Below are 26027 nucleotides of genomic sequence, written 5' to 3'. Positions count from 1 at the left end.
CCCTCCCCAGTCTTCAGTACGCTCTTATACACTGTTTTCTCCCCCCCTTTGCCTCACAAACATGCCCAGATCTCTCCTATCCTTAAGACAAAACAAAAACAAAATCTTGATTTGACCTTATCATCTCTTTCACAGCCAAACCACTGGAAAGGGCCATCTCTACTCTTTGGCTCCATTTCTTCTTCTTCCACTCACTTCTCACCGCCTTGCCATCTGCTTCTAACCTAACCACTTGACTGAAGATGCATTTTTCTGAGGTTACCCAAGATTTTCCACACCAAAATCCAATGGCTCTTTTCTCAGCCCTTGCTTTACTTGACTTCTTTAGTTTTTGACATTGTCAGAAAGATTTTATCTTCTGGATCCTCTTTGGGCTTCTGTGTCACAACTCTCTCCCACAGGAATGGATGCCACTGGCCCCTTCCCCAGTTATTGGGGTTCTCTCCTCCATGTGTTTACTTATCCATGTACATGGCGTACCTTATGGAATGGAAGATCAAGTGAGGTGATAAAGCCCGCTTGCAAACTTTAAATGGGGGCTCTTGAGCTCCCCCAAAGAATGGACTGTTTGTTTGGGTCTTTGCGTCTCCAGTGCCTAATTTGGTACCATGCATAGAGAACACGCTCTTAAAGAACGTCGAATCGAATTCCATTGAATCCAATGACCTCCAGAGTCTCTCCTTCACTGGTATGTACCTGGGGAGGAGGGAGTGCCCAGGAGGGGAGGGCAAGAGAGAACAAACAAGGAAAAGGGGGAGATATTACGGTGATCTGGGACTTATTAATGGGGAACTTTAGTCAGCTGTGAAGGCTGAGATGGGGTGATAACCATGCTGGCAGCAATCAAGGGGTGGGGGTGAGGGTGGCTACCAAAAAGCCAGGTTATTGGGTACCAGCTTTACTTCCCGCCCCTCACATCTCCCCCTGTACCCATGCCTGTATCTTAGATGGCCATATAAATGCCTCAACCCCAAGTTTCTCCAGAGACTGCTTGAAAAACCTTCTGCACTTGAGTCTTTCTGTGTCTCTCACAGCCTCCGACTGGGACCTCAGTCCAAAGGATGTGGGAGTTGCGTTCCTTAGCCTTCTCTCGGGCTGTCTGTGCAGAATTCTTGGCCACACTCCTCTTTGTCTTCTTTGGCCTGGGGTCAGCCCTCGACTGGCCTCATGCACAGCCCTCTGGCTTGCAGATCTCCCTGGCTTTTGGCTTGGCCATTGGCACCCTGGTACAAACCTTGGGCCATGTGAGCGGAGCCCATATTAACCCAGCGGTGACAGTAGCCTGTTTGGTGGGATGCCACGTCTCCTTCCTCCGGGCTACCTTCTATGTGGCTGCCCAGATCCTGGGGGCTGTGGCTGGGGCTGCCCTTCTCCATGAACTCACCCCATCCGATATCCGGGGGAATCTGGCCGTCAATGCGGTGAGTAGTCCGGAATCCCCACCCCTCCGCCCAGGGGGTCTCATCATATGAAAGAAATGGTACCAGAGCGGGAATCATGAGAGTTAGACACCAATGCAGTAGAGACCTGGCCTTGAATCCTGCCTCTGATACTCAGCAGCTAAATCACCTTCTTTGCACCTCAGTTTCCCCATCTGTAAAATGTAAATGACAATTCCTGTAGAACGTGCCTCTCTGAGTTATTGGGATGATCAAAAGAGTTCATTGCTTTCAAGTGCTTTGTACATCTCAAAGGGCTTTGTAAATCCAAGTATTATTAACCAGGTGACCCTGGGCTGGTCACTTTATTTCTCTAAATATGTTTTCCCATCTGTAAAATCAAGATAGTAACACTTGTACCATTTACTTCATGGGATCTCTCTAAGTCGGAAAACATTGTATTGGTAGTTTTATTATTGTTGTTGCCTCCAGTAACTGAAAAGGGCCAAGAAAGACTCTTGCTCATTACTGGGATAACATGGTCTAAGACTTGGGACTCTGGGCTTGAATTGGAGACACTGGGTTTTTGTTCTTTTTTAAACCCTTCCCTTCCTTTTTAGAATCAACACTGTGTATTAATTCCAAGGCAGAAGAGTGGTAAAGGCCAGGTGATGCGGATTAAATGACTTTCCCAGGGTCACACTGGGAAAGTGTCTAAGGTCACATTTGAACCCAGGACCTCCTGTCTCTAGCCCTGGATCTCTATCCACCGAACTACTTAGCTGCCCCTGCTTTTGTTTTTTGTTTTTAATGTTTAGTGAGAAATGTGGGGGATTGAAGGTGAGGGTTAAGCCCCAGGGGGAGACTAACCGAAATCAGAATCAGGGTTACAAATGTAATTAGAAGCTGTCAAAGGTCTAAGTTAAGGTCAGAAATGGGGCTAAGGTTAGTAATGGGGGCATAAACCCAGACTTTTCGTGCTCCCAGGTACTAACAAGGGTTCTTAACAGTTTTTTTTTTCCTTTCCCAGACTCTTTTGGCAGTCTGGTGAAACCTATCTGATTCCTTCTCAAAATAAAGTTTTTAAATGCACAAAATAAAATGCAAAGGAAACTGTTTTTATTGAGACACAGCTATCACTATTATTTTTCCCTCCCTTTAAACTCCAGTTCGTGGATCCAAGTTAAGAACCCCTGTTGCAACAGAAAAGGTGCTAGATGCTCATCTGGAGAGCTGGGTTCTAGTTTCTGGTCCTCTTAGAACCAAGGGGATGGAGGTTGGTGTGTGGGTTCTGAGCAATCTTCCTGTGGAGCGTGGGGGTGGGGGGAGGCATTCTAGAAACAATTAGAGATCCAGGGGTTCTGGTTCTCCCCTCCAGGAGCAGATGAGGGCTTCTCCCAATTTGCTCACACACGACTCTCCCTTCTTTCCCTAGCTTGAGCCTTTGCCCCAATCCTTCTGTTTCTGTCTAGCTGCATCCAGCATCCATCCTCTCACCTTCTGCTGAACATTTCTATTAGCAGAGCCCAGGCAGGTACACAGGAAATAGTAGTTAATGCTACAGAGACCAATTTCTTATATGAGCTATGTGGACGGTTCCTAGTGACTCTAGGGGAGTCATTCTATCTCCTCAAGTCTCAGTTTCCTCATTTCCTCATTTATCAAATGAAACGAATAATACTTGTACTATCTGTCTCACAGGATTGGTATGGGGGCAGCTCGGAGCACAGCAGATAAAATGCTGCTCCTAGAGTCAAGAAAATGTGAGTTCAAATCCAGCCTCCGCCACAGGCTGTGTGACTTTGGACAAGTCACTTAATTCTTGCTACAGTTACCTTATCTATAAAATTAGAACAATAATAGCATTTGCCTCCCAGGGCTGTGGTGAAGATGATTTTTATAAAGCAGGCTGTTTATTTAAGGGGCATGCTGGAATAACTCTTAAAGCACTATGAAAAATGTGCTCTATTATTATCACTTTAGAAATGAAGAAACTGTAGACCAGAGAAGCTAGTTTGTGGCAGAGCCCAGATGAGGTCTCCTCATTATTTTCATTATGCCCCACAGCTTCTTGCTAAATTAAAATTAAGAAGAAACTCAGGTTACTTTTAGGTACGGGGTGCTGCTGGAATATCGTGTTGGTGGGACGGTTGGGGAATTTATCTGTGTAGTTGAAACAGACTCCGCCCAATTTGGGCCCCCCCAAAAAAGTTAAGAAAAAGCTCCTTTGCCCCTTCTTTGTAGAAGCAGAGGACTATGGGTGTGGAACTGCTAGCTTTTCTACACTGCTTTTTTTCCCTTCCTTTTTTAAATTTTTAATTGTGAGGGATGCCTCCCTGTAAGGGGGGGGATACCTTTGAAAATAAACATGATGAAGGGGGCAGCTGGGTAGCTCAGTGGATTGAGAACCAGGCCTAGAGACGGGAGGTCCTAGGTTCAAATCCAGCCTCAGCCACTTCCTAGCTGTGTGACCCTGGGCAAGTCACTTGACCCCCATTGCCTACCCTTACCACTCTTCTGCCTTGGAGCCAATACACAGTATTGACTCCAAGACGGAAGGTAAGGGTTTAAAAAAAAAAGAAAATAAACATGATGTCAAGCCAACAGATATCAGCATCCTTCTCAAAATGTGATTTCACCGCTGCAGGAGTAAGGAAGTGAGAGCTCCCCCACTCTCTGCTCTTGTCCAAACCGCCTAGTGTATTGGTTAAAGCTCTTGGCCCAGCAGTTTGGGAAGAATTCAGATGGCGAAGGGTCTTAAGTCCAGGGCAAGTGAAGATAGTTGAAGAACTTGAGGGTACTTAGCCTGGAGAAGAAAGGGCTCGAGGGGACACGACAGCCCTCTTCAAGGATTTAAAGGCCCATCAAGTGGAAGATGGATTTGGCTTCTTCTCTTCTGTCCCAGAAGTCAAAATTCCAAGCAATGAGTGGCAGTCACAGAGTTAGACTTGAGAATGGGAGAAAAAGCTCCCTAACCATTAGAGGTGCCCGAGCAAAGAAGGAGGTGTAGGCGCACCACAGATGTTCAAGGAAAGGTTGCCTGACTACTTGTCAGCCACGTTGTAGTGGAAACCGCTTTTGGGGTTTGGGTTGGACTAATTTCAAGGTTCGCAAAGCACTTTAAAGACTTTTTTCATTTGTTCATCTTGGAAAGTGGGAACTGCTCTTATCCCCATTTTACAGATGAAGAAACTGACACAGAGGTCAAGTAGCCTAGCTGGTAAAATGTGGTCTGAGGTCACGTGGTTTCGTGGGGATGTAGACTCTAAGCAATCACCCTAATGCAAATATCAATAATATGGAAATAGGTCTTGATCAGTGACGCGTGTAAAACCCAGTGGAATTGTGCATCGGCTACGAGAGGGGGTTCTGGGGGAGGGAGGGAAAGAACATGAATCTTGTAACCATGGAAAAATATCCTAAATCAATTAAATAAATAAATAAACTCGAGTTTTAAAAAGATACTGAGGCAGTCATTGAGTAGACAAACACAGAAAAACAAATAATTCCTGACCATTAGGAGTCTAAATTCTATGAAGAGATAGGGCCATTTAGCTATGGGAGGGGAGGGAAAGAACATGATTCACGCAACTATGAAAAAATAGTCTAAATTAATTAATTAAATAAACTTAAACAAACAAACAAACAAGAATCAAGGCCAAGATAAAACAAAATGTGGTCTGAGATCAAATTTGAACCCAGGGCTTTCTGACTTCAGATCCAGTGATTTATCCAGTGGCCACCTACCACTGAGGCAGCTTTCCAATTTGAAATTGCATGATTCTGTGATCCCCTTGCCCTCACACTCACCGTCTCCTCCCTCCTCTTTGAATGTGAGTGCCCTGGGACGTCAGGGGAATAGTATTCCTTCAAGATGGAAATCTCTGTGAAAGAGGATGACTGCCTTCTACTTTGTGACCCTAGACGAGAACTCTCATCAGGAAGAGAGACTCTGGGAAGAATGGGTCAAGCATGACCTCCCCGTTTTAGAATGCTCAGAAGGATGACGGTGATCATTTATTACCATTATATTAATTTATGTACGTCCATCACCCCCATTAAAGTGAAAGCATTTCTAGTTCAATAGACATGTATTAAATGCCTTTTGTATGCATTGCAGGAACTTTTTAAAGGCAGGAACTGCAATAATTTTCATCCCTGTATCCCCAGGAGCCTAACACAATACTTGGTACATAGTCATAATAATAACAGCTCCCATTTATAAGCCAGCACTGTGTACACTACATAAGCCCTATAAACATGTTTGCCTAAGTTGTCATTGAATGACAACAAAGGAGGAACTTCCTTAGCACATGGATGGAGTAGTGTAGTGCCAGCAAATTGGGCTCCACTGATCAAGGAGACAGCATGGTGGAGTCAGCTTCACCCAAGGTACTGAACAAGAGGGGAGAATGTCACGTGGCTGAAATGGGTCAGAGGCTGTCCTGCCCCAAAGCAGGATAACAGGTGGAGATTCTGAGGGGTCCAGGGCTCCCTGGGCGCCTCTGTTCACCAACAACAATGGGAGAAGTGACCGCTCGATGCTAGAAAGGCTTCAGAAGCCCACGTAGACCACTAGAATCCAAGGTAGGATAGAGGAGAAAAGAAGAACAAGCATGCTGGGACCAGGAGAAGAAGCATTGGGGTTCTTACTGGTAGCTACTTTATATAGACCAATGGCCAATCCCTGAGGGCGGGGAGAGGCTTGGCAAAATTAGTGGCAAAAACTAGGTGTTTTTAGGTGTGGCTAGGTTATGAAATCAACCTTTAGTTCTTCTGCCTAAGGCTGCTCTGGGCACTCCCACCCAGCTTGGCATAGGGGTGAGGTTGGTGCTAGGAGTTGTACTGGAATGGATGGGGAGACAGCATAATTAGGGAGACAGGCTCAGAAAGGCCAGAAGTACATTGAGGAACAGGTCAACCCTATGAAACAGAGACATAGAGTGCCAGGGTAAAATCTTGGTCCAAGGAAAGAATTACGGGTGGGAATAACCTTCTAAAATTTTTCTCCCTGACATGAGAAATTTCCTCCAAACCCAAGGCCCCAATGCCAACCAATTTCTCCAATATTTTGGAAAATGACTATAGACTTGGCTTTTCAAGAAGCTATGATTCTAAAGAAATACAGGCTTAGTTTCTAAACTCCCAAAGAACAACTCTACTCCCTCCTCCCAACCTCCTAAAAAAAAAAAATCCCAACAGGAAATACCACAAAGGGTCCTCTGACTTCCATGGTAGTCAAAGTCCATCTTTCTACCCACCTAACTCTTTTTCTTCAATGAAAAGCCCCTACTCTCTTATCCCATTTGCTTCTTACCCTATAACCCTATAAGAGATCCTACAAAAAGCCTCATCCTATATCGTGATCCCCAAATAGACATATAAAGTCTGCAAGTTTTGGTTCTAGACCACCGCAATAAAGCAAATACATCAATACAGTGAGTCGTGAACTTTTTGGTTTCCCAGTGCATATAAAAGTTATGTTTACTCCATACTGTAATCTATTAAGCATGTGATAGTACAATGTCCCAAAAAATGATGTACATCCCTTAATCAAGAAATACAGTGTTGCTAAAAAACACTAGCTATCATCTGAGACTTCAGAGAATCATCACCTAAAAAAGCAAAAGCTGGTGGAGGGCTTTGTCTTGATTTTGCTGGCTGTTGACTGATGAGGGTGGTGGTTGTCAAAGTCTGGAATGGCTGGGGCCATTTCTTAAACCAAGACAACACGGACTGAAACTTCCTTTCACTTGTGCACTTAGAGGTCATTGTAGGATTATTAATTAGCTGAATTTCAATATGCTTGTGTCTTGGGGAATAACTGGTCAGTGGAGCAGTCAAAACACACGGAACATTTATTGATTAAGTTTGTTGCCTTATATGGGCATGGTTTGTGGTGCCCCAAAGCAATTACAGTAGTAACATCAAAGATCACTATAACAGATAAAATAGTAATAGAAAGTCTGAAATATTGGGAGAATTACTAAGATGTGACACAGAGACATGACGTGAGCCCATGCTATTGGAAAAAATGGCACCAATAGACTTGCTCAATGCAGCTCAACTTTGCCACAAACCTTTAATTTGTGAAAAAGGCAATATCTGCAAAGTGAATAAAACATAATAGTAAAACAAGGGGTGCCCACATGCCCTTCCTTTTCTTACTGCCACCCCTACTCTCTTCTTAAACAGAGTCAATATCTGTTCCTTCTTCCCAGTCTGGCTTCCAAACATTTCTACCAGGAAGATAACTCTCCTTCCTCTAGCTGAGTACTTGCCTACTCCCCAAGCTCCAACCAAAGGTGGAGTGAAATTATGAGCTTGGAACTAGAATAATCGGCTGCCCTGGGTATATATAATTTTATATTATCTTCATATGGAATGGTAGTGAGGCAAAGGGAAGAAAGTGGTACCTAATGAAAAGAGAACTGGACTTGTATTTCTGCCAGGTTTGAGACCTTTTCCTTAGAGGCATCTAGGTGGTACAGTAGATAGAGTGCTGGACTTGAAGTGAGGAAGACTTGAGTTCAAATCCAATTTCAGATACTTACTAACTGTGTGACATTGGGCATAATTAAACTCCCTCAGCCTCACTTCTCTCATCTTTAAAATGGGGATAATAATAACACCTACCTGACAAGGTAATTGGGAAGATAAAATAAGACAATGTGCAAAGTGCTTCACAAAATTTAAAATGCTATGTAAATCATTATTTTCCTATTTCTTAGCTTTGAGACCTTGGCCAAATCACTGAAAATCTCTAAATTCTTAGTTTCTTTATTTGTAAAATGAGTAGAACATTCATATAAATTTTAAGCTATGAAGTTGTATGAGCTTCCTGAAGAGAAGAAAAGAAAGAAGGAAGGAAGGAAGGAAGGAAGGAAGGAAGGAAGGAAGGAAGGAAGGAAGGAAGGAAGGAAGGAAGGAAGGAAGGAAGGAAAGAAGGAAGGAAGGAAGGAAGGAAGGAAGGAAGGAAGGAAGGAAGGAAGGAAGGAAGGAAGGAAGGAAGGAAGGAAGGAAGGAAGGAAGGAAGGAAGGAAGGAAGGAAGGAAGGAAGGAAGGAAGGAAAGGAAGGAAGGAAAGGAAGGAAGGAAGGAAGGAAGGAAGGAAGGAAGGAAGGAAGGAAGGAAGGAAGGAAGGAAGGAAGGAAGGAAGGAAGGAAGGGAGGAAGGAAGGAAGGAAGGAAGGAAGGAAGGAAGGAAGGAAGGAAGGAAGGAAGGAAGGAAGGAAGGAATTAAGGAAGGAAGGAAGGAAGGAAGGAAGGAAGGAAGGAAGGAAGGAAGGAAGGAAAGAGGGAAGGAAGGAAGGAAAGAGGGAGGGAAGGAAAGAGGGAAGGAGGGAAGGAGGGAGGGAGGGAGGGAGGGAAGGAAGGAAGGAAGGAGTGCTTAGGATACCAACTCTCTTCATCCTCTGCTTCCTTTATCCCCTCACTGTTCTTTTCTCCAGCTCAATAACAATACAACTGCTGGCCAGGCTGTCACCGTGGAGCTCTTCTTGACCCTGCAGTTGGTTCTTTGTATTTTTGCCTCCACTGATGACCGTAGAGGGGACAACACTGGCTCTCCAGCCCTCTCCATTGGCTTCTCAGTGGCCCTGGGCCACCTTCTGGGGGTAAGTCACAGCCCAGTTCAGGCCTCCTGAGAAAGGAGAAATGCAGGAATTCCTTTCCCAAGGAGCAGCCACAAGTTCCACCATCACCTCTTAATGTACCAGTGTTCTTCCCCACCATCAATTCCCTACTAAGACATAAAAGACTATAATGATGATTCAGGAATAACTGGCAGTTATAAAGAGCACTTTAAGGTGACAAAGCAGGTTATCCCATTGAATCCTCACAGCAGAGCCTCTGTGGGGGGTGCTGCAGCTGTTGTGCCCATGGGGTGAGAAGTCACCCAAATATGGTACATGGTGAGGGTGACATTAAATCTCAGGCCTCTCCAGCTCCAGCTCTCCTTCAGCAACTGATTTAATAGAGTGAACTCTTCATCCTTTATCCTGCCCCCTAGGTACCTACACACACACACACACACACACACAGCCTAGGCGATCTCAAAGCAAAGTGCAAGGGGGAAAGGAGGATACCAACAAGGAGGGATCCAGGAAGCCCTGAGGGAGGCTCAGGCTGAGGTTGGACATGAGGTGAAATCCTCAGTCTTGCTGCCTTATAGCACCTCTTTAAACACTGCTCTCTCCTTACTGATGATTCTCCATGATTCTTTTCTCCCCCAGATCCACTATACTGGCTGCTCCATGAATCCAGCCCGTTCTCTGGGCCCTGCAGTCATCGTGGGCAAGTTTGATGACCACTGGGTAATGGTTGAAACCCTCTCCCCTTGTCACAAAAGATCCCAGAGGGAGACCAAGGGCCAGTATGTGAGGAAAGGGGAATTGGTTCAGCATTAAAGGATTAATATCATAGGGCTTTCCCAGGGGAGTAGGACTCAACTACTCCCCACAACCAAGACAGTGGAGTCTCCAGATTCTTTATGGGTGTTTTGATAGTTCCTGAAAGTTCAGGGTAGAACTAAGTCAAGCCTGGAGGACCTTTCTCAGATAGTTCATCTCTGTCAGTTATTTAAGAAGTGGAGCTCTTCAAATCTGGCCTTAGATATTTCCTAACTGTGTGACTCTGGGCAAGTCACTTAACCCTCATTGCCTAGCCCTTATTCTCCAGACTTGGAACCAATATCAGGATTATCTAAGATAATAATATAATAAGATAATAAGATAATAATAATAATAATAATATCTAAGATAGAAGGTTAAAAAAAAAGTGGAGCTCCGAGGGTTCATGTTGGCCTCAGAATGGAGAATCTTTTAGGATGAATTCTTAGGGGTTCCTGAGATTGGGGGGGGGGGAGTTGGAAAAATCTAGAATCCCTACAACTCCCCTTGGAAATGGTTTAACATCCCAGGACTATTCCCTTCTTCTGGTGGCTCAACAGGTCCTAAGTACTCTCTTCTCTCCATCTTCTTCTCCTAGGTCTTCTGGATTGGGCCTCTGATTGGCGCCATCTTGGGCTCCATCATCTACAATTACCTCCTGTTCCCTCATGCTAAAAGCCTCTCAGAAAGGCTGGCCACTCTGAAGGGAAAGGAGCCTGATGTAGACTGGGAGGAAAGGGAGGTGAGGCGGAGGCAATCTGTGGAACTCCACTCCCCCCAGAGCCTGCCTCGAGGCAGCAAAGCCTGATGTGCCTCTCTCCCCCTCCCCACTCCCTAGCCCCACCTCTGGGGCAAAAAGAATGAACTCTGGAGGTGTAGCAGCTGAGGGAGCCTGGAGCCACCCACCCACTGTGGACTGGAGGGGGTCTCCCATCCACACACTACTGAGCCTCTCTTCCATATCCAGACAGGAGATGACCTGCCTACATCCGCATCCTTCCCCCAGGATGGGATCAGCAACAGGTTCCTGTACAGTGGGTGACCCTTCTAGGCTACCTACTGGGGGGAAGGGGAGCAGCAGGTCCTGGAAGGTAGAAGAAGGAGGTCTGGGGCAAGGAAGGCCATCAGCAGACAGAAGAAGGAGCTTGGGACATTCCCTCCCTTGACCCTGGAAGGCAAAAGCAATTCCCAGCTAGTTCTAGGACTCCCCCTGCTTTCCTTAAAATGGCTCAGCACCCACAGATCCACCGCCTCTCCTCACTTCTCCTGAGTGTTTAGATCCCTTAATGGAGCTAAGGGTGGTGGGGCACACGGACGTTAGCAGGGAGAGGCAGAAAACATGTCTGCACGTGCCAATGGGTTTGTGTATCTGGGCTTGTACGTGTTGGTGTGTGCCGATTACTTCTGTTTGTATGTGCAAAGGCACGTGGCTTTGCTAGTATGCGTGTTTGCATGTGTGGATGGAGCATTCTGTGCGTATCTATTAGTGTGTGTGTGTGTGTGTGTGTGTGTGTGTGCAGGCATTGTGGGGGCACACAGGAGTAAGTACCTGTTCTGTGTATCTTCGAGACCCAGGTGTGAGTGGCTGCTTCTGGAAGCATCTCTGGGTGGGCCTGAGCCAAGGGCCCCCTCCCTTTCCTTGACTCGCCCGCCTCCCCTGCTCTCTCCAGCTTCTTGCCCACCCTCTGACCACTGTCTCTGGGTTCACACTGATCACCTGCAATAAACCACATTCCCCAGCCTAGAGAGCTTTGGTGTGTTGTTGTCTAAAGAGGGACGCCTGGTAAAGGCCAAATAGGTGTGCGTAGGATGGGGCGGATGGAAAGACCAAGGAGTGGACACAGGTAGAGATGGGGGCAGGGGAATGGGGGGGGGGGAGAATCCAGCTAGAGTTTAGTACGTTGGAGGAGGGGGGCCTCAATGTCCCTCCCCTTTTGTTCCTAGAAGACTCTCCTTACCCGTCCCAGGTCCCAAATATGAACCTGCTGAGCCAGGTTACCCACCTCAATGCCCAGGCACAAAGCAAGAACCCAGCCAGCCCTGGCCCTGGCCCCTTGGACACAGAGAGGCCCTGAGAGGAAGAGAGAGAGAGAGCTGGAGAGGGGAGGAGGCCAAGAATAGCTCGCACCCTTGGGTCGCCCCCTTTCCCTTTCCCCTGCACGTGAAAGGCAGCCCCCTAAGTTAAGGCATTAGCTAGTGGCTACAAATGTGGTCTTCACCCGGATCCCATCCCCAGAGGTGAAACTCAGGGAAGGGGTTTGAAAAGAGGGCAGGATCCAAGAACAGGGGCTGGGAATGGAGGGCCAGGAGAAAGGGATGGAGAAGGGAAGGGGGTGGTAAAGGAGGAGCAATCAGGGTGGCTCAAAAGCATTTTACAGCCCCTCAGCTTTTGTCTTGGGTGGTTGGAGGGAGGAGGAAGAGGAGGGGGAAGCTTTGCAATAACATACTTCTTGCTTGGTAGGGTCCCTCATTTCTCAAGGAAGCTCTCCCATCCAGCGCACACCCCTACCTATTCTTCCTACCTGCCTACCCCCTAAATGCCCAGTCTCTCACACAGTTGCCCTCCCACCCACCTCTGCCCTCTCTTTCCTCTCCCCACCCAGTCTCTGTCCTTCAGCCCCATCTCCCCATTTCTCAAAGGACAGAGCCTCCTGGCAGGGTCTCCTTTGCAATGACCATCTTCAGAGATCAGACTGGGATCTTATTAGTGTGGGGAAAGGAAAAGACCCAGAAGTCCTGGGGACCAGAGTGGAAGAAGGTGGCTGTTGTTCTGTATATGTTTAACCCCCATTTTCCCCTTGGACCTTCCACAGAGGACGCTTGTAACTCTGGAGCTGGAAGGGACACCAAAGTCCATCTAGTCCGTCATCCTCAATTTACCTCATGAGGTAAATGGGGACCAGGGTCAGAAAAGTCTCAGAAAAGGATTTGCCCTTAAGTGGGACTTCAAAGCCAATGCCATTCGTATGTATGACCTTGGCTCCTTAATTTCAGTTCCCACACTGACCTTTGTCTGGCCTTTAATTTCCACACAGGCTATTCTCACCCCCTAGCTATTAGGTACTCTTTCCTCTTTTCCCATCGGTCCTTACCATGCCCTGTCCACCCATTCTGTTCCACCGTCCTGACCTCTAGGAAGCCTTTCTTAATTCATCTCACCTCACTCTGCTCCATTTTCTCCCTCTGTGTAACCTTAAGTCATTGAACTTCTGAGGGCCTCGTTTCCTCTCCACAGCTGTCAAATCAAAGGCTTGGACCAGCTCATCTCTAAGGTTCCATCTAGGAATGAGAGCCGGGATCCCTTCTCTCTCTGGAAACCCCCCAAATGCCCACTACAGGACTCTGGCCATCAAGGATTCTGAGGACCGGATCATTGGCTCTTCCCATGCACAATACATACAGACGGTTCTGTTCTAGTCTGGAAGCAATTTTATAGCTACCCGTGACTGGTTTCAACACACACACACACACACACACACACACACGCACACACACACGCACACGCACACGCACACGCACGCACACGTTTCAGGGATCTCACGTAGTTTTCCCTTGCAGGGCAGAGAAAGGGCTGCCCAGGGGCAAAGATGGGGAGATATGCCACCAGTTTTCTGGGCAGCCCTATCCATAACCAAAACCCTATGAATGCAAATGCTAGACTTAGAGAAGATGGGGTCAAGTGCCAGTCACGGTGACCTTACATTGGCACAGGATACTGGGTGTGATGCCTAATTTGCTGAGTGATTGAGTAGTTCTAGGAAGGCAGCCGAGCTCTAAATGTTCTTCCCTTGGGGTTCCCAGCCCTGCAGGTTCCAGGTGTCCTGTCCATGGGTGCACCAAATTGATGGGGACTTTCCTAGGTGCTGACACAGAGAAGACACCAAGTTTGGCCAGAACCTAGGCAGATGCTCCCACCTCTCCCTCCTAGGAAGTACCCTTCCCTCAGTTCCACCGCTTAGATCAGGAAGTCAGTACGAAATCGGAGGCCAAACCCAGGGACACAGAGCATTAATTTATTTATTTATTTAGTTAAATGTAACTAAAATTGGACCTTACGGTCTAATTCAACCCATCCTCGAAGGGCAAGCCTTCTCAAGGATATCCTGGACAAAGGATCACCTGTCCACGGCTTAAAGATGGCTTCCTGCCCCAAAGGAAACTAGCAGCCAACTGAGAAAGGAGAGGCTCAAATCTGAGCACAGTATTCTGATATATACATTGGAGGTGCATCGCAGAAATGTGAACTCAATCATGGAATTCAATTGTGGGGAAGGGAAATGGGAAGGAAGCAGGGGAGCTACAGAGAGTCCCCAGCCCTGTCCAGGGCAGCCCAGAATGGCCATGACCTAAAAACTCCTCCGAGGGAAGACGCTAGTATTGAGGGGCTCAGGAGAAGTACTTTATTTCCAAAGGGAGACTTGGGAGAAACCGAAGGGCAGCTCAGAGCCCCATCAATGACTGCCAAGTGGGTCTGGGAGGAGGGAATGAGGTCACTACTTGGAAGGAGCTCTCAGCTGGATAGGGGGGACAGGCAGGACATTTACCCAAGACCTGAGCAGACACAAACCCAGAAAAGACCAGGAGAGAATATGAGGGTCCTGGGCTTGGTCTTCTGAGTGGAGGATTATGGGAAGGTCTGCTCCTTTTCCAACCTAGATGTGTTTTGAATCATCATCTGCATACAGCAAGCACCTTTCCTGGCTACATTATTCATCCTTTGAGACCAGAGACTTCTTTTGTCTGTATTTCACTCCCTAACCTCAGCACTTAGAGCACTGGGCCTGGAGTCAGGGAAATCTGAGTGGAAAAGTCTCAGATGCTTACTATGACCCTGGGTAAGTCACCTAACCTGTTTGCCTCAGTTTCCTCATCTGTAAAATAGGGCTAAAATAATAGCACCCATCTCACAGAATTGTTGTGAGGCTCAGATGAGGTATTTGTAAAGTGCTTATTTAAAAGCTTGTTCCCTTCCCCTCCCAAAGTAAGCCCTTAAAAATGAAGCCTTAAAATGCAAAAAAAAAAAAAGCCCATATCTTGTCTTAGAATCAATACTAAGGGGAGCAGCTGGGTAGCTCAGTGTACTGGGTTCAAATCTGACCTCAGACACTTCTCAGGTAAGTCACTTGACCCCCATTGCCTAGCCCTTACTGCTCTTCTGACTTGGAACCAAACACAGTATTGATTTCAAGATGGAAGGTAAGGGTTAAAAAAAAAAAAAGAATCGATACTAAGAATCCGTTTTGTCCAGGTTCACACAGGTAGGAAGTGTCTGGGGTCACATTTGAACCCAGGACCTCCTGCCTCCAGGCCTGATTCTCTCTTCACTGAGCCACCTACCTGGTCCAAAGGATGCCTTCCCCCCCCCCCCCATGCTAGTCCTTCTCCCAGCTTAGAAAAGTTCAGTCCATATGGGTCAGGTACCAATTCCTGACTTCATTTCTGTGCTCCTCAAATTCTGTGGCTCTGGTGGGCGTTTTAGAGAGAAGACACGAAGGCGTGAGCCCAGAACAGACCCCCCAACGAAGGAACAAGAGCCAGAGGGGGGGATGAGGGACTGGTTGGGGAATGGTCTTCTCTCCCCGCCATCAGGCACAGAGAGAGGCAGGCCTAGGGATGAGTTGGGTGCTTATTCCCATGCTCTAGGACGGCAGCTCTTGGGGCTTTTCCTTATCACAGGTGGCATTAGAATCCAGCCCCCCCCACCCCCCCCAGTCCTCAGAGAAATTACTTACCCTCTTTAGGCTTTGGTTTCCTTGCCTGTAAAATGAGAGGGTTGGGCCAGGTGGCATCCTGGATATCTTCCAGCCCTGAAATTCTAATTCTATGATAGTTGAATAATACAGTTGTTGTACATGCCAGATAGTGGTATAAAGAGTGTTGAAATAGAGTACAAAGTCCAGAGAACTGGGGTTCTAATCTTGGCATTTCCACTTGGCTTTTTCCACTAGGTGACCCTAGGCAAGTCACATGCCTCCTTGGGACCTCGGTGTCTTAATTTCTAAAATGAAAGCCCATCTATTTTTAAATGGATGGTCTTTAAGGTCCCTCCAACTTCAAGGTCCTGCCCTACTAGTTCCATAACCTTGGACTTCCTTTCTCCAGACCTTAGTTTCTTTACCTGTAAATTAGGGCGTATGGGGGGTGGGTTGGAACTCAAGGATGCCAGAGGTTTCTTGCAGCTCTAACATTCTGTGATGCACAAAGAGATAATAGGAAGTCTTCTGACCCTTCCAAAAGAACACTCCCTACCCCATTCCAGATAAGGAGTCCTTTGGAATTGGTCAGGGCTGGGCTAGGAAAGGCACATTGCTGATGGCCAAGAGATCTCAAAGAGATAGCAGAACCTGGTTCTGAGGTGGCTTCCCATTTTGGATCCTAATGTCATAGGAATCTTTCCCAGGAGACCCAAACCCGAAATCTCCACTGGAAGGATTGATTTCATTGTGTATTTGTATCCCCAACACCTAGCATAGGTCCTTGCACATAGTAGGCATTTTATAAATGCTTATTTCTTTGTTTGTTTGAAACCCTTACCTTCTGTCTTAGACGCAATCCTGGGCATCGCTCCCAAGGCAGAAGAGTGGCAAGGACTAGGCAATGGGGGCTAGGTGACTTGCCCAGGGTCACCCAGCTAGGAAGTGACTGAGGTCAGATTTGATGTCTCTGATCTCCAAGTTTGGATCTCAAACCACTGGGCCACCTAACTGCCCCCATGGATGCTTGTTGAATTTCATTAGGTTGAATTAAAGAGTGAGAAGATTCCAGACCCACTTACTACTGACATCTCACTAGATGACCGAGCGAAATCTGTTCATCTTTTCTAGTTCTCTCCTGATTTACCCTGGAAAATGGGACGAAGACCCAAAGATCGCTTCATCTCTCTTCCTCAAGGATTCTCTTACTCTTCTTGCTCATGGAATGCAAAACATGCCCTGGAGCCTCATTCTCTGTATGCCTGAGCCTGAGGAAGATGGAAGAGGGTGAGAGAGAAGGAGGAGAGTGGACAAGAGAGAAGGGACGGGAAGAGAGTTGGTTGGAGAATTCTGCATGATCTGGAGAGAGCACAAGGAGACCATCTGGCCCTTTTCGGGTTAGGCTTGGGAAGGGGAAGGAGAGGAAGTGGAGACTGGTAGAATGGGATTGGCCAACCATCTCTCACCCTGCTCCCCTACCCAAGGCAGGTCTTCCTGGATTTCAAGATGGCACTGCTTACAAGCAGTGTTGGGGGAATTGAAAGGATTCCTGCTTTGAGATCAAGAAAGGGAAATGCTTTGAGCAATTGAAGAGGAACTCTTTGATGTCCCAGCGACCTCTATGACCTTCTTTAAGACTGGCTCTCAGCTTCACCAGGCAGCCTCTTGGCTCCAAGAGGGACGCCTGGGAAGTAGGGGTGGGGAAGGAAACAGCATCAGCCAGAAAGGCCAGGGGAGTAGGAACAATGGTGGGGTTTCATGGGCCCATGTTTTCCTTGGCCTTTTCTCTGCCACATGTTTACTCCCAGGCTCCTCCTCTCCCCTTGGCCTACCTCTCCCCCTCCCTAAAATGCTTTGCTCCGTCCCCACTCCCAACCCCCATCTGTCCACTGGCCAGAAAGGAGGCAGTGAGCCAAGGACACCTGTTCCCTCCTCCTCCCCCCACACCCCTGCCAAGGCTGGCTCCTTTTCCTTTCCAAGCTCCTGTTTACCAACTGAGGCCCGGGGCAACCTCTGGTCTTCTGCACCATACTGTCCTTTCATACCCCTACTCTGAGGTCACCAGATGCAAGAGGATCTCAGAAATGAGCCCTAGTTCAGACCTGAGCCCACCAGTTAGTCACTGGGAGAATGCATTTAGAGAGGAGGATTAACCACACCATGGACAACAGCTAAAGGACTCCAGGGAGGGGGCAGCTGGGTAGTTCAATGTATTGAGAGCCAGGCCTAGAGATGGGAGGTCCTGGGTTCAAATTTGACCTCAGGCACTTCCCAGCTGTGTGACCCTGGGCAAGTCACTTAACTCCCATTGCCTAGCCCTTACCACTCTTCTCCCTTGGAACCAATACACAGTATTGATTGTAAGACGGCAGGTTATGTTCTTATAAATAAATAAACAAGTACATAAATGAATGAAAGAATAAATAAATAAATAAAGGACGTCAGCAACATCCTCCCATGCTAGGCCAGGTCTCTGGAACCTGTTCTTCTCAACAGTCCATTCTTGGATGAATTCCCGGCTCCCCATGCTCCCTGCCCCCCACTTTTCTATAAACACTCAAGAGCAGAATACATACACTCGACCTTCATTCCCCACATGCCTCACACTAGAGAAGGCAGGAGGAAAAGAAAATGAGGGAAGAGACCTACAGAATTCTGACTGCTAGGAGGGGATGTGGGAAAAATCTGTCCTTTGGGGGGATTTAGAAGAGGAGAATGGATGGGAATCTGAGATCCAAAGAGTGGGAGAAATAGAAATTGGCTAGATAGAAACAGTGAGAGGGGAGGAATGGGGGGGGGTGGAGAGAATAGTGGGAGAGAGAGACAGTAAGGTTAAAAGGAAGAGATGGAGGGACTTGGGGAAGGGGAAATAACAAGAGATTAGCAACTGAAAGAGGGAAAGGGAAATTGAGAGAAAAACTGAGAGGGAGCCTAAGGGAGAGAGAAGGGGGAAGCTGAGAGTGAGATTTAAGACGAGAGAGAAAGGAGGAGAGTAACCTGGGAGAGCCAGTAGCTAACAAGCCAAGGGCACCTCTTTCTCCCTACTAAAAAAGAAAAAAGAACCTGAGTGGATTAAGAAACTGAGGAATGACAGATTTAAAATCTGAGCTGTTGATTTCCTCCCAACAAGCCTCAGAAGGAGCTAGTGTAAGAGATATTATCCTCCTTAGGGGATTTTGATTTGGAGAGTGCCTACAGTCACTTAGTCATTGACAGATGGAGTTAACATTTTCAGGATTTGAATTCAGAGCCTCCCAACTCCAAACTAAGCCACATTGCCTCCCCAAGGAGAAAAATAGAGAGAAGGGACCTAAAAGGGAAAATGGAAACCAGGAGGTGAAGAGAAATGAGTCAAAACTAAGAAGAGAAGTTTTTGTACAAACAAAACCAATGCAACCAAATTAGGAAAAAATCTTTATAAGAAAAACCTCTGACAAAGGTCTAAATACTCAAATTTATAAAGAACTAAATCAATTGTACAAAACAATCAAGCCATTCCCCAATTGGTAAATGGGCAAGGGACATGAATAGGCAATTTTCAGAAAAAGAAATCAAAACTATTAATAAGCACACGAAAAAGTGTTCTAAATCTCTTATAATCAGAGAGATGCAAATCAAAACAACTCTGAGGTATCACCTCACACCTAGCAGATTGGCTAACATGACAGCAAAGGAAAGTTATGAATGCTGGAGGGGATGTGGCAAAGTTGGGACATTAATGTATTGCTGGTGGAGCTGTGAATCCAACCATTCTGGAGGGCAATTTGTACCCCAAAGAGATAATAAGGAAAAAGACTTGTACAAGAATATTCATAGCTGCGCTCTTTGTGGTGGCCAAAAATTGGAAAATGAGGGGATGCCCTTCAATTGGGGAATGGCTGAACAAATTGTGGTATATGTTGGTGATGGAATACTATTGTGCTCAAAGGAATAATAAAGTGGAGAAATTCCATGTTAACTGGAACGACCTCCAGGAAGTGATGCAGAGCGAAAGGAGCAGAACCAGGAGAACATTGTACACAGAGACTGATACACTATGGTACAATTGAATGTAATGAACTTCTCCATTAGTGGCAATGCAATGATCCTGAACAACTCAGAGGGATCTACAAGAAAGAACATTCAGCACATTCAGAGGAAGAATTGTGGGAGTAGAAACACAGAAGAAAAACAACTGCTTGATCACATGGGTTGAGGGGATATGGCTGGGAATGTAGACTCTAAACAATCACCCTAATGCAAATATCAACAACATGGAAATAGGTTCTGATCAAGGTCACATGTAAAACCCAGTGAAATTGTACATTGGCTGAGGGAGGGGTGGGGGAGGGGAGGGAAAGAATATGATTTCCAAGGAGAAATATTCTAAATTGACTAAAAAATAAACAACTAACTAAGAAGAGTTAGAAGGTAGGGAAAGGGGAAGAGGGAGGGGTTGAGGCATGGGACAGGGTCTCTAAGGTCAAGAGTAAAATCTGGATTCAAATCTAGGCTGGGTCTCAGACCTGCTGCTTCTCCATTAGCCCATCCATTCTTAGACAAAACCCACTCATCCTGGGGCCCATGTATACATTTGTTTATTTGTGCCCAAGGCTCTTTCTTCTAACCCCTACTCAAAAGCAGAGCATGGTCATACACACCCTCACTTCTGTCTCCTCCCCTCTTTCCTAGATGAGGAGACTGAAGGAGATAAAATTCCCCCTCCCCAAGGGATAGTGGGAAAGAACTCCTCGGGCTTCTCTCCCTGGTTCTAACCCATCCATGAAGGGGAGAGGGTGGGAAAAGGAGAATTGGGATTAGGAACGACTGGAACAGCTGGGCTAATTCTCTTCCTCCCCTCCACTGGGATGCACCTTAGACCATACCTTAAGGGAAGCCAAACCCTCCCATGGGGTTAACAACTCTCCTACTCATGGGACAAAGAGCCCTATTTAGTAAGCACACCATAGGGAAGGTAGACTTGCCAAGTAGCTGGTGGGCACCATGCCCAATCTTGCCAGTGTGCCCTCCTGCCAACTTCAGCCCCTTGTAGGAAGAAGAACCTTTGAGGCCCTGATGCTGGCCCTTCCCACACTCAGGGCAGGACAGAGAAGCAAGGAAAGACAGGGACCCCCAAGGCCTGCCAAAGGCAAGGGGTCTGGATGCCAGCTGGGCCAGAGCGACTTGTCTATGCCCGCCCCTGCCAGTCACGCCGTCTGAGCCACGTCAGGCAGGTTAGATAATTGGGAAGCACAGGGTGCCCGAGTCCTGAGGGAGAGGATTCCGGAGTGTGCTGCCCCGTGTGAAGAGAAGCTGGGCTGAGACAAGACTGCAGAGGAGAGAGAGGAGATTGATGGATTATGCTGATAATACACAGGTGTAGAAGGAGACAGGGAGAGCTCAAGGAGAGCAGGGAAGGGAAAGGAAGGCTGATGTAGAAAGAGGAGATAGGGGAAAAGAAGAAGGGGAGAGATTAGCCTGGGAGCTGGGGGGGGGGGGGCGGAGAGCCCCACACCCCACTTCTACAGCCCTAGGGGGGACCTGGTGGCACTGGTGGCCAGATCCCTGTCAGTGGTGGGTGGGGGAAAGCTGTCTCTGAGTCCAGGCAGGTGGGAGGGTGCTGGGAGCCAGACCTAAATGGAAACTTTTTCCCCATTCACAGCCCCAGGGTGGAGGAGCCGCCCAGTTCTACCACCCCACCCCCCTTTACCCCCTACTTGGACTCCCGCCTCCTATATATCCCTCCTCCTCCAGTGCCAAGCAAGCAGGACGTGGAAAGAGGGAGTGGGAGACCGGGCTGGATTCAGCATAGCCACAGGAGGACAGGGACCCCCCACCAGTGACACCCCCTCAGGACTGCCAAGGGGACGCCTTCAGCCACCATGAAGAAGGAGGTGTGCTCTGTGGCATTCCTGAAGGCTGTGTTTGCCGAATTCCTCGCCACCCTCATCTTTGTCTTCTTCGGCTTGGGCTCAGCCCTGAAGTGGCCCTCCGCACTACCCAGTATTTTGCAGATCGCCTTGGCGTTTGGCTTGGCTATCGGCACCCTGGCCCAGGCTCTGGGTCCTGTAAGTGGTGGGCACATCAATCCGGCCATCACCCTGGCCCTCTTTGTGGGCAACCAGATCTCTCTGTTCCGGGCCATCTTCTATGTGGTCGCGCAGCTGGTGGGCGCCATTGCTGGTGCGGGCATCCTCTACGGACTCACTCCTGCCAATGCTCGAGGCAATCTAGCTGTCAATGCTGTGAGTCCCTGGCCTGGTGCCAGTTTAATTTGGGGTGGGGTAGGGGAAGGATCCGGGTGGGGGTGGAGAGAATATATTGGGGGAGGGGAGTGTCAAATCATGGAGGAATGGGCCCTTTCTCCCCACCCTTTTCCCCAGAGGGGACTTCTGGTGTTAGTCTCTACTACAGGCTTCAGTTTCCTATGTAGGAAATGGGTAGGAGGTCTGCCATTGTTGAGAGTGGAGTGAGGGACAGCAGCCTGTGCCAATGGATCCTTAGTCAAGCTCTAGCCCCCAGTTCCTACATGCCTGTTCTCTTCTCCTCTTCCTGCTTCTGCCATGTTCTTTTTCTTCTGGCTGCTCTTTTATTGCTCTTCCTTTACCATCCCCTTCCCTTGCCCCCATCCCTTCTCCTTCCCTTTCTCCTGGCCCTCCATTCACAGCCTCTGTTCTTGGATCCTTCCCTGAATATTCAGTCCTTCTTCCCCCAACAGTCCAAGTCCAGGAGATCTGATAAAAGTCTTTTTCCCGAACCTTAAATCTGGCCCCTGACTTTCTTTACAGTCTAAGCTGGAATTAATCCATTAATTGAGTCCAAAGGAGGATTTTCCTGTCCATTGTGAGGAGGCAGCAAGCAAGTCTGCCCCACTGGAGAGACAGGTTCAGGGTTGGCACTGGCATTTGGCCAGGCACGGGTTTGGGGAGGAGGAGGATAGTTGGGCAGCTCCTCACAGAGGGGAGCGGGAAGAGCAGTTCCTAGACTCAGAACCCCCAAAAGACAAGGTTCTCCCCCAAATAAGTAATTTCAGATTTAGCCAGGACAGAGCTGTCCAGGGTACACACATGTCCCCACCAGAGGCTCCCTTCCACCAAGACTTTCTACCAGGATCACGAGATTGTATCCGCAGAGTAGACGCACCACAAATACTTGATCCCTCTCTCCCACCCTACTTTTGGTGACCGTCTATGGCTTCATATAGTCCGGGGTGCTTTAGAGTCTGCCTCCTGGACAGAAAGTAAAGCTTGACTGCTTTGGGGGACGCACCCCATTTTTCAAAGCTGAGACTCGGCCTTGAACACCTCTTGACCCAAGGGCTCAGGCAGAGGCAGAGAACCAAAGCCAAGAAACTTCTCAATGCAAGTCCCATAACTTAAGGACGCTGGGTGCCCCCTTCCTTCCATTCCATGACTCCTCACGACTGCCTTCCTCACCTGCAGCTCAACAACAACACAACTCCAGGCCAGGCAGTGGTGGTAGAGATCATCCTGACCTTCCAGCTGGCGCTCTGTATCTTCTCCTCCACTGACACCCGACGCAGTGACCCTGTAGGCTCTCCAGCCCTCTCCATTGGACTGTCTGTCACATTAGGACACCTGGTTGGGGTAAGCAAACCAGCCCCAAGAACTCCACTCTATTTGGGGGAGTGGGGTAGGGCTAACAGGCTAAGTGAGCAGGGTGTCCATTGCCTATGGAGGCGACCGGGTGGTTGGCATCCCTCTCAGTGCAAGACTTTGGGGGAGCCAAGGAGCTGGTGAACACCCCAGCTCTGGTCCTGTCCCTAGCTCACAGGAAATGTTTGAAGGTAGCTGGAAGTTGGGTAGGAGGGAAGAGTCAAGAATCCAGGATTAGTGAGGAAAAGTTCAATGAACTGAGTCAGGAAAACTAGGGTCCAATATTGCCTCCACTATTAATTTGCAGTATGATTTTGAACATAGCACTTCTCTCTGCCTCAGTTTCCCCATTTGACAAAAAAGGTTGGATTACCTGGCAAGTTTTCTTCATGCTCTAAAATTCCATATCAATGTCTGTGATTGGCTGAGGGCTGGGGGAAAGAGAAGCCAAGGGTGAAAAGGAAGAAAAATCAACCCCTTCATTCACAACCCTCTCTCCCACAGATCTATTTCACAGGGTGCTCCATGAATCCTGCTCGATCTCTTGGCCCAGCAGTCATCATGAAGCGATTCAGCCCAGCTCACTGGGTAAGAAAGATGGGTCCCTCACCCCTAAACTACTGAGATGAAAGGGCTGGGGTCTTTCCTGTCTCCCCCATCTCCCTATCCCCGAGAGCAGGGAAAGGGTTGGTGGTGAGAGTTTAGAATGGAGGGGTTGGCGGGTAGGAAGGAGCTAACTTTGGGCAAATGATAGGGACTGCCCCTGGGGCAGAGGAGGGAGGAGGACTTGTGTGTTCAGTTTTTCTCAAGGCATTTATGGCCTGCCCTGGGGTGGGGCTGGGGCTGGGCTGTGGAATCTGCTGGGAGGTTCTTCGTATCCAGGCCCTTCTGGGTAGATTCTTTATAGGGGAGCCTACTAAGTCCCAGGGACTCTCTTCCAGGTGTTCTGGGTGGGGCCCATCACCGGAGCCATCCTGGCCTCCATTCTCTACTTCTATCTGCTGGTACCCAACTCCATGAGTCTCAGTGACCGAATCGCCATCATCAAGGGCACCTATGAGCCCGAGGAAGAATGGGAAGAACAGAGGGAGGAGCGAAAGAAGACCATGGAACTGTCTTGTCACTGACTTGTACCTGGATGTGGGGGGAGACGATGCTTTACTCCCACAAAGAAAGCATCCTGGGGAAAAAAGGACAAAAATAACAGCCAAGTCTCCTTCTTCCATAGACGGCCATTCAGGGCTAGGGAATCGGTCTCCATGGTTACCCAGTTAGAGCTGGGAGCTAGGACCTGCTCCTGGGTGCTCATGGGACTATGAGGGAAAAGGGTCTCTCCACAAAGCATTTCCTCTCAGGGATGGGCAGGCACCAGGGCTCAGACTTCAGAAACAATACCTGAAGGCCTGGAATCCAGATCCCAAACAGAACCTGTGGAAATCCAAAACCCAGAACCCAGCCTACTGGGTATTCTGCCAAGCAGGGCCAAATTCTATAATGGATAGTCTGGCCTGGGCCCAACTCCTCACCAGTTCTGCCCCCAAGCCAGAGACCTGAATCCCAAGGAATGGCAAGGGTTATCCCTTCCTCTCTATCAAGGTTCCATAGCTCCTCTAGGGGAGGCAGACTGTTTCACTGAAAGATGCCTTATTTATTGTCGGTCTACTAGGCCAAAGGGTAGCCAGGGGGTGTACAGCGGTGTTTGGGGGAGGGCTGCTCCACCCCCCAATAAATCATCAATAATCCTGATCTGCCTCCTCTCTCTTTCCCTGTTTAAGGCCCTTTTCTGTGAGAGGGAAAGGACAGGGCATCTTCTTGGCCAGATAGGGAAGGGGGTCGGGGGAGGAAGGATAAGCAATTATATAGCACCTACTATGTGCCAGGCACTGTACTAAACCTTCTTCAAATATTATCTCATTGGATCCTCACAAGAACCCTGTGAGGTAGGTGCTATTATTATCTCCATTTTTACAGCTGAGGAAAACGAGGCAATAAAGGTTAAGTCTGGGGTCCCACAGCTAAGTGTCTGATGCTTAGGTCTTCCCGATTCCAGGCTCAGCACTCCATCCTTTCCACCAGCACTACCCATTGACTCTGGCAGCTTTTCAAATAAGAAAACTAAAGACCAAAAGTATTAAGAGGTAGACAAAAATAAGTCAATTAATGGGGGGGGGGGGAATGTATGACATGCACAGGACTAGAGAAGAATGAGACACTGAGAGAGACAAGGAAGAAAGGACAGACCGAAATCAAAATAGACCTAGAAAAAGGCAAATAGGGAGAAATACAATTAGGGGCATATAAAGAGAAGATTCCAGAATTTTCTGGTTGTTCCCTTTTCTACCCCAACCTCCAATACTACTGAGTTCAGCCTGAGGGTGACTCCTTTCTAAGCTATCTCAAGACAGCTTCTTTCTTTCTTTCTTTCTTTCTTTCTTTCTTTCTTTCTTTCTTTCTTTCTTTCTTTCTTTCTTTCTTTCTTTCTTTCTTTCTTTCTTTCTTCCTTCCTTCCTTCCTTCCTTCCTTCCTTCCTTCCTTCCTTCCTTCCTTCCTTCCTTCCTTCCTTCCTTCCTTCCTTCCTTCCTTCCTTCCTTCCTTCCTTCCTTCCTTCCTTCCTTCCTTCCTTCCTTCCTTCCTTCCTTCCTTCCTTCCTTCCTTCCTTCCTTCCTTCCTTCCTTCCTTCCTTCCTTCCTTCCTTCCTTCCACCTTAGAATCAATATTGTGTATTAGTTCTAAGGGAGAAGAGTGGTAAAGGCTAGGCAATGGGGATTAAGTGACTTGCCAAGAGTCACACAGCTAGGAAGTGTCTGAGGTCTGATTCTCAATCCACTGAACCACCCAGCTGCCCCCAAGACTGCCACTTTCTTCTTTTTTTTAAACCCTTACCTTTCCTCTTGGGGTCAATACTGTGTATTGGTTCCAAGGCAGAAGAGTGGTGAGGGTTAGGCAACGGGGATCAAGTGACTTGTCCAGGG

The 26027-nt window shown here is 47.9% G+C and overlaps 2 protein-coding genes across 3 annotated transcripts; both read left to right on the top strand.

Moving 5' to 3' along the window:
• The first annotated feature begins 968 nt into the window (after positions 1-968).
• On the top strand, positions 969-11511 carry AQP2 (aquaporin 2). The gene is made up of 4 exons (XM_056798284.1): positions 969-1421; positions 8829-8993; positions 9612-9692; positions 10366-11511. The coding sequence occupies exons 1-4, from the start codon at positions 1062-1064 to the stop codon at positions 10573-10575; spliced, it is 816 nt and encodes a 271-aa protein (XP_056654262.1). The 5' UTR covers positions 969-1061; the 3' UTR covers positions 10576-11511.
• An 8968-nt stretch (positions 11512-20479) lies between these two features.
• On the top strand, positions 20480-24801 carry AQP5 (aquaporin 5). 2 transcript variants are annotated; one of them, XM_056798283.1, is made up of 5 exons: positions 20480-20673; positions 21102-21684; positions 22882-23046; positions 23560-23643; positions 23997-24801. In XM_056798283.1, the coding sequence occupies exons 2-5, from the start codon at positions 21322-21324 to the stop codon at positions 24180-24182; spliced, it is 798 nt and encodes a 265-aa protein (XP_056654261.1). In that variant the 5' UTR covers positions 20480-20673; positions 21102-21321; the 3' UTR covers positions 24183-24801. The 2 variants fall into 2 exon arrangements, with proteins under 2 accessions (XP_056654261.1, XP_056654260.1); XM_056798282.1 differs by lacking the exon at positions 20480-20673 and adding an exon at positions 20688-20816.
• The last annotated feature ends 1226 nt before the right edge of the window (positions 24802-26027 follow it).

Source organism: Monodelphis domestica, chromosome 5 (genome assembly GCF_027887165.1).
Source record: "Monodelphis domestica isolate mMonDom1 chromosome 5, mMonDom1.pri, whole genome shotgun sequence".
NCBI lineage: Eukaryota > Metazoa > Chordata > Mammalia > Didelphimorphia > Didelphidae > Monodelphis > Monodelphis domestica.
The sequence above is the reverse complement of the archived record's forward strand: the minus strand, read 5'-3'. Positions and strand labels throughout refer to the sequence as shown.